Source organism: Mandrillus leucophaeus, unplaced genomic scaffold (assembly GCF_000951045.1).
Source record: "Mandrillus leucophaeus isolate KB7577 unplaced genomic scaffold, Mleu.le_1.0 Scaffold70, whole genome shotgun sequence".
NCBI classification, from domain to species: Eukaryota; Metazoa; Chordata; class Mammalia; order Primates; family Cercopithecidae; genus Mandrillus; species Mandrillus leucophaeus.
In genome coordinates, this window is record NW_012107586.1 from 50225 (window position 1) to 63459 (window position 13235).

Consider the following 13235-nt stretch of genomic DNA (forward strand, 5'->3'; position numbering starts at 1 on the left):
AAAACCTAACGGTGACTGGCCAAGGAAATTTCCTTTTTAAATTCAAAGTTGGCACACACACTGAAGACACTGCGATAATCTTAATATATTCCTCGTAGGAATGTGAGAAGTGTTCAGAGCTAAGGGTTAAAACCATATTTGGAGGTCAAAAAATTGATTCTAGGCTGGGCGTGGTGGCTTCCGCCTGCAATCCCAGCACTTTGAGAGGCCAAGGCGGGTGGATCACCTAAGGTCAGGAGTTCGAGACCAGTCTAGCCAAAATGGCAAAACCCCATCTCTATTAAAAATACAAAAATTAGCCAGGCGTGGTGGTGAGTGCCTGTAGGGCCAGATACTTGGGAGGCTGAGGCAGGAGAATCGCTTGAACCCAGGAGGTAGAGGTTGCAGTGAGCCAAGATCGCGCCACTGCACTCCAGTCTGGGAGACAGAGCCAGACACTGTCTCAAAACAAAGAAACAAGCAAGCAAGCAAACAAACAAACAAAAAAACAGGCTGGGCGTGGTGGCTCACGCCTGTAATTCCAGCACTTTGGGAGGCTGAGGCAGGTGGATCACCTGAGGTCAGGAGTTTGAGACCAGCTTGGCCAACATGGCGAAACCCCATGTCTACTAAAAATACAAAAATTAGCCAGGCATCGTGGCGCCTACCTGTAATTCCAACTACTCGGGAGGCTAAGGCAGGAGAAGCTCTTAAATCCGGGAGGCTGAGGTTGCAGGTTGCATGTGACATAGCCGAGATCGCGCCATCGCACTCCAGCCAGGGCAACAAGAGCGAAACTCCATCTCAAAACAAAACAAAACAAACAAACAAAAACCAACAAACAGCAACAAACAAAACGGAGGATGGTAAATAACTGTCCAGATACTTTCCAGCTTTGCCGCTATATGAACTATTCCTTTTGTTTAGTTTGTTTTCAGCATGGGTGCTTTGGCACTTTTATGTACATTCCAGCCTCTGGGGACAGGCTTCCTAGAATAACAGGCGTTTGCCCCAGAGGCCGTGGGGTGGCCTTACTTTGGGGGCGTGGGTAGATCGCGGCTCCCAAGCCTGGACTTTGGGCTCGCAGGCAGGATCCCTTTCAGGCCAAGCACCGCGCACAGGCGCGCCAGGCAGAGCCCCGCCCCACCCGGCCGTTCCCTTCCGCCCCGGGGCGCGGATCTTGCGTTTGAAACTGAGCAGAGCAGAGCGCGGAACCTGGCCGGCGGGCCACGTGACAAGCCCGGAGACAGCTCCGCCCACCCGCTTCCTGAGCCGCACCTCCAGTCCTCCCTCCTCCCTTCGCACGTGGTGCCGCCGCTGTGGCCTCCAGCTCGCCCCGAACCCAGTTCCTGCAACCATGGCTCCTGGCCAGCTCGGTGAGGACCTAGCGGAGCGGCGCGGTTCGTGGCCCCCCAAGCTCCCGCCATCGGCGGCGGCGGCGGGACCCGGCACGCAGGGGCGGCGCTGCGGCCCGAAAGCCAGCGTCCCCGCTCCCCAGCCGGGCCCCAGCCTGCGTGTGGCCCGCTTTAGAGCAGGTCGCGGGTGTAGGACCTGAGGAGGCCTGGGCCAGGCCTGCGAACGCTGAGTCCAGGTGCTGGCCTTGCGATTCGAGAGTCTCCTCCCCCAGACCCTCTCAAGGCCTTGCAGACCACAGTGCAAAGTGCTGCCAGTCATGAGAAAAAAATGCCTTCTCTTTCAGCCTTATTTAGTGTCTCTGACAAAACCGGGCTTGTGGAATTTGCAAGAAACCTGACCTCTCTTGGTTTGAATCTGGTCGCTTCCGGAGGGACTGCAAAAGCTCTCAGGGATGCTGGTCTGGCAGTCAGGTAAGGCACAGCTAGTTCATCAGAAAGGAGTGTGATCACATTAACCAGGAAGTATTGTATTCTAGGCACCAGGAGCTAAATAAATGCCTTACTTACTCCTCCCAGTGGCGCTGTGAGGTTGGTGCAATACTTCCCCACTTTATGGAAGACAAAAATGAGGCTCAGAGAGATTTACTAACTTTTAAGACCTTGGACGGCCGGGCGCGTTGGCTGAGGCTTGTAATCCCAGCACTTTGGGAGGCCGAGGTGGGCGGATCACTTAGGGTCAGGAGTTCGAGATCAGCCTGGCCAACATGGTGAAACCCCTTCTCTATTTGAAATACAGAAATTAGCCGGTGTGGTGGGACACGCCTGTAATCGCAGCTACTGGGGAGGCTGAGGCAGGAGAATCGCTTGAACCTGGGAGGCAGAGGTTGTGGTGAGCCGAGATTGCACCATTGCACTCCATCCTGGGTGACAGAGAAAGACCCTGGACAACACACTGGAGAGATTTAACAACTTCTGCACAAGTTTAAAGAGTTGAGTAAGGGAGAACTAGGATTGGAACCCGTGCTGTTCCTGATTTTAGGACCCTAGTCTTAGCCACTTCCTTAAACAGATTAACTTAGGTGGGCCACTTGTTATGCAAGGAAAACTTCAGTTACTTTGGTGATTTAGTAAAACTTGACATCATGAAGATTCCAATCTACCTCCCTTCCCTGAGAATCTCCGGTAACCATATGAAGGTGCAAACCATTCATTCCCACGTTCACAAGCCCTTCATTAGCTGACTAGGCCGTGGAAAGAAGGGACTTAGAAATGATTAAGCAGGATGCTGTTCCTGACGTCAAGGACTGGCATTCTGGTAGGAGAGGGAGTAAGTCTACTGAAAGGTAGAAAATGGAAAAGACTGTAGGATAGCTATTTAATAAACGACAGTGAGAGTTCGGAGGAACGAGATGCCCACCCCTGAAACATATTTTAGAATGAAAGAGGTGAAAGATATCTGTCTGCTTTTTGTTGTCATGTGGAAAATTTGCTTCTTGGTTTCTAGATCCATGTAGAGGTAGGTTACTACCTTTTCTTTGTGCAGTTCTCAGCTATGTGAGCAGTACACAGCTTCCCTAAATTTAACAAGATGGTAAGCATGCCCTACTTTGTTAACAAACACATACTTTATATTATCCGATGTCTTTTTGTGTCTTGTCTCTGTGGTTTTCATGGGAAACCTGTGAGAATCATGGCAGGCAAGTTGGCTCTTTGCTCATCAGGAACCGAATGTGAATTCGAAGTCCAGACCTGCGTTCTTTCCATTGGGCCAAACTGGGTCCTCCTATGGTAATGGAACCTTCTTTAAGCAAAATCCTCACCTGTAGTCTCTTTTTTTTCCCACCAAACTTTGTATTATGTAAACATTTCAGACACAAAAGTAGAAAAGTATAATGATCCCTTGTGTCCTGTATCTGTCTTCCACTTTAGGTACTTATCAACTGATTAGTCTTATTTCTGTACCTCTACCCACTCCTCACTTATTTTCATTATGGTCATATCTTTTTTCAAAACTGGAAATGTAAATGTGTTTCTCTTCTATGAAAGGGTAAGAAGTTCACCATGAGTGATTTATTCAGAACCCAGCACAGTAAAGTTCATTGAATGAAGTGTAAACAACTTGGAGCATTTGTTTTTCTGCAACAAAGGCCACATTCAGTTGCAGTAGTATTTTATTCAGTTGCAGTGGTATTTTATTCAGTTGCAGTGGTATTTTATTCAGTTGCAGTGGTATTTTACATATATAAACTCTTATAGTCCTTGTAACAACTTTTTAGTGTAGGTAGTGTTGTCCCCATTTTATAGGTAAAGAAACTAAGCACAACGTAGTTAAGTAACTTGCTTGAGATTACACAGCTAGTAAGAGGCCAAGTTTTTTTTTTTTTTTGAGATGGAGTTTTGCTCTTGTTGCTCAGGCTGGAGTGCAATGGCACTGTCTCAGCTCACTGCAACCCCTGCCTCCCGGGTTCAAGCAGTTCTCCTGCCTCAGCCTCGCAAGTAGCTGGGATTACAGGTGCCCGCCACCATGCCCGGCTAATTTTTTTGTATTTTTGATAGAGACGGGGTTTCACCATGTTGGCCAGGCTGATATCGAACTCCTGACCTCAAGTGATCCGCCTGCCTTGGCCTGCTGGGATTACAGGTGTGAGCTACCACACCCGAGGCCAAGATTTTGTAGGGGCGAAAAGGTGTCATGACCAATATTTTTATAAGAGAAGACAGGTTATAATAAGAGAAAAGCATAACAAATTTATTTAACAAAGTTTTACATGACATGAGAGCCTTCCGAATGAAGACCCAGAGATAGAGGGAAAACCATCCATTTTTATGTTTAGGTTCAACAGCGAATGCACAGAAAGGTAGAAGTATGATTGGACAGCAAGGATATGCTGTATGCTAGTAGACCGAGGTGGAGAAAGCCAGGAAAGCCTGTTTGTCCAGATTCTTCTTGGCATCTCTAAAATTCCTTCTCCACCCTGCCCTCCAGCAGGGTCTCCTGTCCTACTATTGGGCAAGGAGATAAGAGGATTTCTTTATGGCCAGCTCCTAGACAGAAAGCCAGGGGTTAGAATCATAAGTTTAATTCTTATGACTGGCTTTGGGAAAAGGGGTTCTACTTTCTGTAACCTGCCCTGGGGAAGAGAAATTGTGGTTTCTGTGACTTCAGGGAAGAATGAAGGGTGAGAGGCAAGAGGGCAGGAGAAAGTTAAGATTTTTTTTTTTTTTTTGAGAGAGAGTCTTGCTCTGTCGCCCAGGCTGGAGTGCAGTGGCACAATCATGGCTTATTGCAGCCTCGAACTCCCAGGCTCAGGCAATCCTTCTACTTCAGCCTCCTGAGTAGCTGGGACTACGGTGCACACCAGCATGCCTGACTAATTTTTGTATTTTTAATAGAGATGGTTTCACCATGTTGTTCCCCTGTTCTTGAACTTCTGGGCTTAAGCATTTATGACTGCCTTGGCCTCCCTAAGTGCTGGGATTACAGGTGTGAGCCACCGTGCCTGGACAAGATCTTGGTTCTGGCTGGGCGCAGTGGCTCATGCCTGTAATCCCAGCACTTTGGGAGGCTGAGGCTGGCGGATCATCAGAGGTCAGGAGTTTGAGCCCAGCCTGGCCAACATGGTGAAACCCCATCTCTGCTAAAAATACAGAAAAGAGTCAGTCAGGTGTGGTGATGCACACCTGTAATCCTAGCTACTCAGGAGGCTGAGGCAGGAGAATTGCTTGAACCTGGGAGGTGGAGGTTGCAGTGAGCTGAGATTCCGCCACTACACTCCAGCCTGGGTGACAGAAAGAAACACTGTCTCAAAAAAAAAAAAAAAGATCTTGGTTCTGAGGCTGCTTCTGAGCATATTTTTGAGTATTGTTATCTACAATAATTTTATCCCAGGAAGTTAACCATTACCTCGTCATGAGGTAAACTGATGGATTTTAATTGGATTTTAATTAGTGAGTATACAGCAGTGAGCATACATAGAATTATTTCCCAAGACTACAGCCATTATGTATAAATTCTTCAGTTCAAAGGAGTAGCAAGCTTTTTAATTGCCCCAAATGTTTAATTCTAGAAATAAATCCACCTTCTCTAAGTTTTAAGTGACTGTGTTCATTTGGAGGAAATGGATTTTATTTCCTGAACCCCAGGAAAAGAAATTTTGAATTTGAAAACATTTATGTCACCAGTTTGTGGATGTTGGAACTGTGTGTGTCATTGGTCAAACACCAGTCTTTTGCAAATGGCTCCCCTTAATAGGAGTATCTACCCAGGAAATTCCATATCTTACTGGCAGAACTTGCTGCTTTAAAGTGTTTATTATAGTCTCAGCTACTTGGAGGATTACTTAAGCCCAGGAGTTCTAGGTGGCCATGCACTATAGTTGTACCTGTGAATAACCACTGTACTCCAGTCTGGGCAACATAGTGAGATCCCATCTCAAAAAAAGCTATGTATGTTGGTTGTAGAAAATTCAAAAGCGTGGAAAACTATAAAGAAGGTAGTAAAAATGGATTGTAATTCTTAACGTGTTAATATATTTTTCTTCTAGCATTTTCATAAGCATGCACTTTATTTCATAGCTTACACAGAAGATAGATGCAGTTTTGCTTACTACTTTATTTATGTTTGTTTATTTATTTATTTTTTGAGATGGAGTTTCGCTGTTGTTGCCCAGGTTGAAATGCAGTGGCGTGATCTTGGCTCACTGCAACCTCCGCCTCCTGGGTTCAAGCGATTTTCCTGCCTCAGCCTCCCGAGTAGATGGGATTACAGGCGTGCACCACCATGCCTGCCTAATTTTGTATTTTTAGTAGAGGTTGGGTTTCACCATGTTGGCCAGGCTGGTCTCGAACTCCTGACCTCAGGTGATCCATCTGTCTTGGCCTCCCAAAGTGCTGGGATTACAGGTGTGAGCCACCCCATCCAGCCCCTGCTTTATTTTTTCTTATATATTGTGGACATTTTTACACACCATTACAACTTATAAAGTCTGCCAGAGTGTTCATGGTTACAACTTTCTAGGGGTCAGCTTGGTGATATAAATTAATATTTAAATATAGTCCTTCACTTGACCCTTTGTCACATTGTGTGATTATTTTTTCTAGTTTACTGTTTTTCCCATGTGAAACTTTTTATTTGACATTTCTGTAATCAGACCTCTCAATCTTTTGTTTAATAATTGCAAAGAATATTATACATATTTAATTTTGCTACATACATGATTTTTTAAATGCTTAAACCTTTGATTCATAAGGAATGTATTTTTGTGTGGTTTTAACCAGTTATTCCAATACCAACACCACTTTATTAAACAGTCTTTTATTCTTCACTCACTTGATATGCTATCTTCATGTGTTGTTGTTGTTTTTTGAGATTGGAGCCTTGCTCTGTCGCCTAGGCCGGAGTGCAGTGGCATGACCTCAGTTCACTGCAACCTGCATCTCCTGGGTTCAAGTGATTCTCCTGCCTCAGCCTCCAGGGTAGCTGGGATTATAGGTTCCAGCCACCACGCTTGGCTAATTTTTTGTATTTTTTTAGTAGAGATGGGGTTTCATCATGTTGGCCAGGCTGGCCTTGAACTCCCCAACTCAGGTGATCCATCTGTCTCGGCCTTCCAAAATACTGGGTTTACAGACATGAGCCACTGTGCCCGGCCAAGGATATTTTTAATGCTTTTTGTTACATACTGCCAACTTCTCAGTTGTATTTCTTAGTAATATTTAATGAGTGTGGCTTATGATTCAGTTTCTAAATTCTCTGAAAATTATAAAACCAATGCTGTAATAGTTACCAATTATCCCTGAACATACACAACAGTTAGGAAATATATTAAATAACCTTTTTTTTTTTTAAAGTAAATAGAATTTTACTTAAGAAATCAAGTATAGTGAAAGACTTAAAAAATCAGAATTTTCTTGTTGAATTCACGCTCAAAATCTCTTGAAATGAAAACAGATGCTTTGAATACTATAAAATAACAGTTCAGCCACACCAGTAGTACTATTCTGTTTATCTGTTTTTCAGAGATGTCTCCGAGTTGACGGGATTTCCCGAAATGTTGGGGGGACGTGTGAAAACTTTGCATCCTGCAGTCCATGCTGGTAAGTGGTTGGTATCTTTAGTGTATAACAGTCAGTGGTTTCCAGGAATATTTCAGTTGATAACGTCCTAAAATAAAGGAGGAAAAAGGCTCAAGAGAAATTTACATATAAAGTTAATGTTACGAAGTTGCTGGCAAATTTCATAATATGTTAGAACTGGTTTAAAATCCGGCTTGTCTTACTACTTGATGAATTCAGATTGTTTTCCTCTGCTTGCTATTAGTCCTCACCTGATGCCTAATTTAGAGGCTGGTATTTCCTGCTTGAGTGGCTGAAGATACTTAGATTTCATAGTATGAAAAGACTTAAAATAGTTCAAACTTAGAATGAAGCATCACAATATAACCGACTTGCCAAAGAATGTTTTTTCAAAGTGCTTTTCATTTGTTCATTCACCTGAGAATGAACTATATATAAATCAAAGTGACAAGAAACTGATATCCTAGTTTGTCAGTTGTGGTACAATTTGGTGAATAAAGCTGAATGGCTACAGATCATCAGACATCCATTGACTTACAGGAACTCATAGACTGTTCTGGAACTAGCAACAGTTTTGTAAAATTCCGTTTACCTTTTTTATATTTTATTGCTCAAGAAAAGGGGATCAAGAACTGAAGAAAAGATTTTTAAATGTATCCTTTTTTTTTTTTGAGACAGGGTCCCACTCTTGCCCAGGCTGGAGTGCAGTGGTGCGATCACGGCTCGCTATAGCCTCTGCCTGCCTCCCAGGCTCAAGCAGTTCTCCCACCTCCGCCTCCCAAGTAGGTGGGACTAGAGGCATATGCCACCATGACCAACTAATTATTGTATTTTTTATAGAGAAGGGGTCTTACCTTGTTGCCCAGGCTAGTCTCAAACTCCTGGGCTCAAGCAATCCCCCACCTTAGCCTCCCAAAGTGCTGATATTACAGGCATGAGCCACTGTGGCCAGCCAAATGTATCTGTTAATCCTGATTTTTTTGTTTGATAACTTCTCAACTATATGTTTGATATTCTTTAAGAATATTATGCTGGGCATGGTGGCTCTTGCCTGTAGTCCCAGCACTTTGAGAGCTGAGACAGGAGAATTGCTTGAGCCCAGGAGTTTAAGATCACCCTGGGCAATGCGGCAATTCCCCCCTTCTCTTTAAAAAATTAAAAAGACCAGCTGGGTGTGGTGGTGCATGCCTGTAGTCCCAGCTACTTGGGAGGCTGAGGTAGGAGGATTGCTTGAGTCCTGGAGATTAGGGCTACAGTGAGTTGTGATTACGCCACTGCAATCCAGCCTGGGCGATACAGCGAGACCATCTCAAAAAAAAAAAAAAATTTTGTTTTTAATCAAGAGGATTTAATTTGATTGAAGACACTATGTTGAAAGAAATTCCTTAATCTTACTTGTTTTTTGAACCGAATACTTTGTTTAACTTTGTTAAATTAGGAATCCTGGCTCGTAATATCCCAGAAGATAATGCTGACATGACCAGACTTGATTTCAATCTTATAAGGTAAAAACCTGAAATTGAACTTTGCACACATTATGACCAATGACAAAGACTGTGCCAGACCTGGTATCCCTGGTTTTTCTTGCTCACTATAAACCTTTACTGCCTGCCTTCTGTGTGACTTTGTATGTGTGTAAGCATTTTGGTTTGGCCAGATTTATATAACCAAAATACATACTTAAAGTTTTTAGGAAGTTAGAGTCTAAATCTTAGTATGTATAGGTTGAGTATCCCCTATCTGAAATGCTTGGGACCCAGAAGTGTCTTGGATTTCAGATTTCTTCAGATTTTGGAATATTTGTGATAACGTATCAGTTGAGCATCCCTCAGAAATCCCAAATGTCCCAGTGAGCATTTCCTCCGAGTGTCGTGTTGACATGCAAAAAGTTTCAGGTTTTGGAGCATTTCAGATTTTGGAGCGTTTCAGATTTCAGATTTTCCTATTAGGGATTATCAGCTTGCACAACTAACTGAGTTATTTGCATAAAGATACTGGCTGTTTCTTTTAAATATACATAACAGCTTTATTGAGATCTGATCCACAGCTTTATTGAGATCTAATCCACATACCATACAACTCACCAATTTAAAATGTACAAATCAGTGGTTCACAGAAGTTGTGCAACCATTACTGTGTTAGTCTATTCTGCATTGCTATAAAGGAATACTAAAAGCTGGGTAATTTATAAAAATAGGTTTATTTTGGCTCATGATTCTACAGACGGTACAAGAAGCATGTTGCCAGCGTCAGCTTCTGGTAAGGGCTTCAGGAAGCTTACAGTCACAGTGGAAGGCAGAGGGGGAGCTGGCATATCACATGAGAGGAGAAGCAAGAGAGAGGGAGAGGAGGAGTTGCCCGGCTCTTTTACTTTTTAAATTTTATTCTTAATTTAATTTGATTTTATTTTGAGACAGGGTCTCGCTCTGTTGCTCAGGTTGGAGTTCAGTGGCACGACCTTGGCTCACTGCAACCTCTGCTTCTTGCATTCAAGTGATTCTCCTGCCTCAGCCTCCTGAGTAGCTGAGATTATAGGCATTTGTCACCACACCCAGTTCATTTTTACTCTTTTTAGTAGAGATGGGATTTCACCATGTTGGTCAGGCTGGTCTCAGAACTCCTGACCTCAAATGATCCACTCACCTTGGCCTCCCAAAGTGCTGGAATTAGGTGTGAGCCACCACGCCTGGCCTTCCCGGCTCTTTTAAACAACCAGCTCTACATGAACTCAGAGTGAGGACTCATTATGGGGAGCGCACCAAGCCATTCATAAGGGATCTCCCCTTGTGGCCCAGTCACCTCCCACCAGGCCATACCTCCAACATTGGGGATCACATTTCAAAATGAGATTTGGAGAGGACACACATCCCAAACCATATTAATTGCCACATCCCAGGCTGGTCTTGAACTCCTGACCTCAGGTGATCCGCCCATCTTGGCCTCCCAAAGTGCTGGGATTACAGGTGTGAGCCACCATGCTCAGCCCACAAAAGTTTTTAATTTTGATGATGTTGAATTTATTTATTGTTTTGTTGCTTGTGTTAATAGTGTCATATCTAAGAAACTATTGTCTAATCCTCAGTGATGAAGATTTTTGTGTATATTTTCTTTCTTTCTTTCTTCCTTTTTTTTTTTTGAGATGGAGTTTCGCTCTTGTTGCCCAGGCTGGAGTACAATGGTGTGATCTTGGCTCACTGCAACTTCTGCCTCCTAGGTTCAAGCAATTCTTATGCCTCAGCCTTTCAAGTAGCTGGGATTACAGGTGCTCGCTACCACGCCCAGCTAATTGTTTTGTGTTTTTAGTAGAGACGGGGTTTCTCCATGTTGACCAGTCTGGTCTCGAACTCCTGACCTCAGGTGATCTACCCGCCTCGGCCTCCCAAAGTGCTGGAATTACAAGCGTGAGCCACTGCACCCAGCCTATGTACATTTCTTTTAAGACTTATTTTAGTGTTAGTTATTATAGTGTTAGTCTTTGTTTCATTTTAAGTTAATTTTTATATACAGACATGAAATAGAAGTCTTACTTTGTTTGTGGCTGTCCAGTTGTCTCAGCATCGTTTGTTGAAAAGACTGTTCTTTGCCCAATCGAATGGTCTTGGCACCCTTGGTCTGCATGCTTATTGTTATGCCAGTACTACACTATTACTACAGGTTGGTAATAAATTTTGAAATCAGCAAGTGTGAGTCCTCCAACTTCCTTTTTCTTATTCAAGAATGGCTTTGACTCTTCGGGGTCCCTTGTATTTCCACATGATTTTTAGAATCAGCTTGTCCGTTTCTGCAAAACAACGCAGTTGGAATTTTCATAGGGATTGTGTTGAATCTGTAGATCAATTTGGGAAATGTTGCCATCCTAAGAATATTAAATTTTCCAGTCCGTGAACATGGGGTGTCTTTCTATTCATTTAGATTGTCTTTAATTTCTTTTAACATTGTCTTGTGAAGTAGAATTGTTTTCTTAATTTTTTTCTCATGCATTGCCAATGTATATTTTAATACAATTGAATTTTGTATATTGATCATATATCCTGCGGCTTTGCTGAACTCATTTATTAGTGCTAAGAGGTTATTTTTGTGAATTTGGGATTTTCGGTATACTAGATGATATCATCTGCAAATAGAGATAACTTCACTGCTTTCTTTCCAGTCCTGATGCCTTTTCTTTTCTTTTCTTTGCTAATTGCCCTGGCTAGAACTTCTAGTACAGTGTTCAGTAGAAGTGGTAAGAATGGACGTTATTGTTTTGTTCCTTTTCTTTAAGACGGAGTTTTGCTCTTGTCACCCGAGTTGGAGTGCAGTTGCGTGATCTTGACTCACTGACCTCCGCCTCCCAGGTTCAAGTGATTCTTCTGCTTCAGCCTCCCAAGTAACTGGGATTACAGGCATGTGCCACCTTGCCCAGCTAATTTTGTATTGTTAGTAGAGACTGGGTTTCTCCATGTTGGTCAGGCTGGTCTTGAACTCTCAACCTCAGGTGATCTGCTCTCCTCAGCCTCCCAAAGTATTGGGATTACAGGTGTGTGCCACCTTGCCCGATTAATTTTTGTATTTTTAGTAGAGACGGGGTTTCACCATATTGACTAGGCTGGTCTCAGACTTCTGACCTCGGGTGATCTGCCTGGCTTGGCCTCCCAAAGTGCTGGGATTACATGTGTGAGGCACCGGCTCGGCCTCTTACCTTATTTCTGAGTTTAGGGGAAAAGTATTTAGTCATTCACCATCAAGTATGATGTTAGCTGTGGGTTTTTCTTACACTTTGTCATGTTCAGTAAGTTCCCTTCTATTTTTAATTAGTTGAGTATTTTTATATGAATAGCTGTTGAATTTTGTCAAATCCTTTTTGTACATCTATTGAGATGATCAGGTGGTTTTTTGATTTTTCTAGATGCAGTTTGTTAGTGTTTTGTTGAGGGTTTTTGTGTGAAGGTACGTACCTAAGAGATACTGGTCTCTAGTTTTCTTGTGCCATTTGTCTGGTTTTAGTAGGAGGGCAGTGGACTTAATAAAGATGAGCTGCAAAGTGTTTCCCCTTCTCTTCTGTTCTTCTGTGTTTTGTTTTTTGTTTTTAATTAGTTTTCAAGTTAGGCTCGTTTCGCTAGGGAGCCTGCCCCCAGAGCTCCTCGCACTACAGGCCTAGGAGTGGAGCTGTACTTCACTGATTGTTAATTTTAGATTACTTCTGTATTTTAAATTATTCTTTTGGCATTCCTGTTACCATCATTTTTATGACCTCTCTGAAGGCAAAACAAATGTTTCACCCTTAGAATGCTCTGATATTTTTCATCATTGTACCAATCCATTGGAAAAAGAATCTAAATTCTAATGTTCTGAATAATAGTGATCGCATTCCAAAATGCAGATGTTGTCTGTAATCTTGTACTTTATCCTTTTATTAAAATGTTTTATAAATGTTTGATGGCTTGGTGGTTCCGGGTAGCTAAGGTTACGCAAGCAGCAGCGTTGCAGTGTGACGTGGAGGGAGTACTGTGTATCCAGATCCGGACAGCACCTGCTGACTAAATTCCCTCTGCTGGACCCCAGCAGGACACCCTGACTTTTTAACACATTCGTTAGAACTCCAAAATGTCAGGCTCACAGTTTATATTTTAGTTCTGTATGGCTTTTGGTTATGTTAATAGTACTGACTTGTTTTTTTCCTAGATAGCTGTAAACCACATGAGTGGAGTTTTTAATGACAGCCAGATTCGTCTTTGTTTTAGAGTTGTTGCCTGCAATCTCTATCCCTTTGTGAAGACAGTGGCTTCTCCAGGTGTAACTGTTGAGGAGGCTGTGGAGCAAATTGACATTGGTAAGTCAGAAAAA

At 43.1% G+C, this 13235-nt stretch overlaps 1 protein-coding gene across 1 annotated transcript in view; it reads left to right on the forward strand.

The window, feature by feature from the left end:
• Positions 1–1329: 1329 nt before the first annotated feature.
• ATIC (5-aminoimidazole-4-carboxamide ribonucleotide formyltransferase/IMP cyclohydrolase) overlaps positions 1330–13235 on the forward strand; it is a 38087-nt gene continuing 26181 nt past the window's right edge. The window contains 5 exon segments of the mRNA XM_011964560.1: positions 1330–1523; positions 1679–1805; positions 7354–7430; positions 8848–8914; positions 13133–13225. Of these exon segments, the coding sequence (XP_011819950.1) occupies positions 1337–1523; positions 1679–1805; positions 7354–7430; positions 8848–8914; positions 13133–13225 (551 nt within the window). The 5' untranslated portion in view covers positions 1330–1336.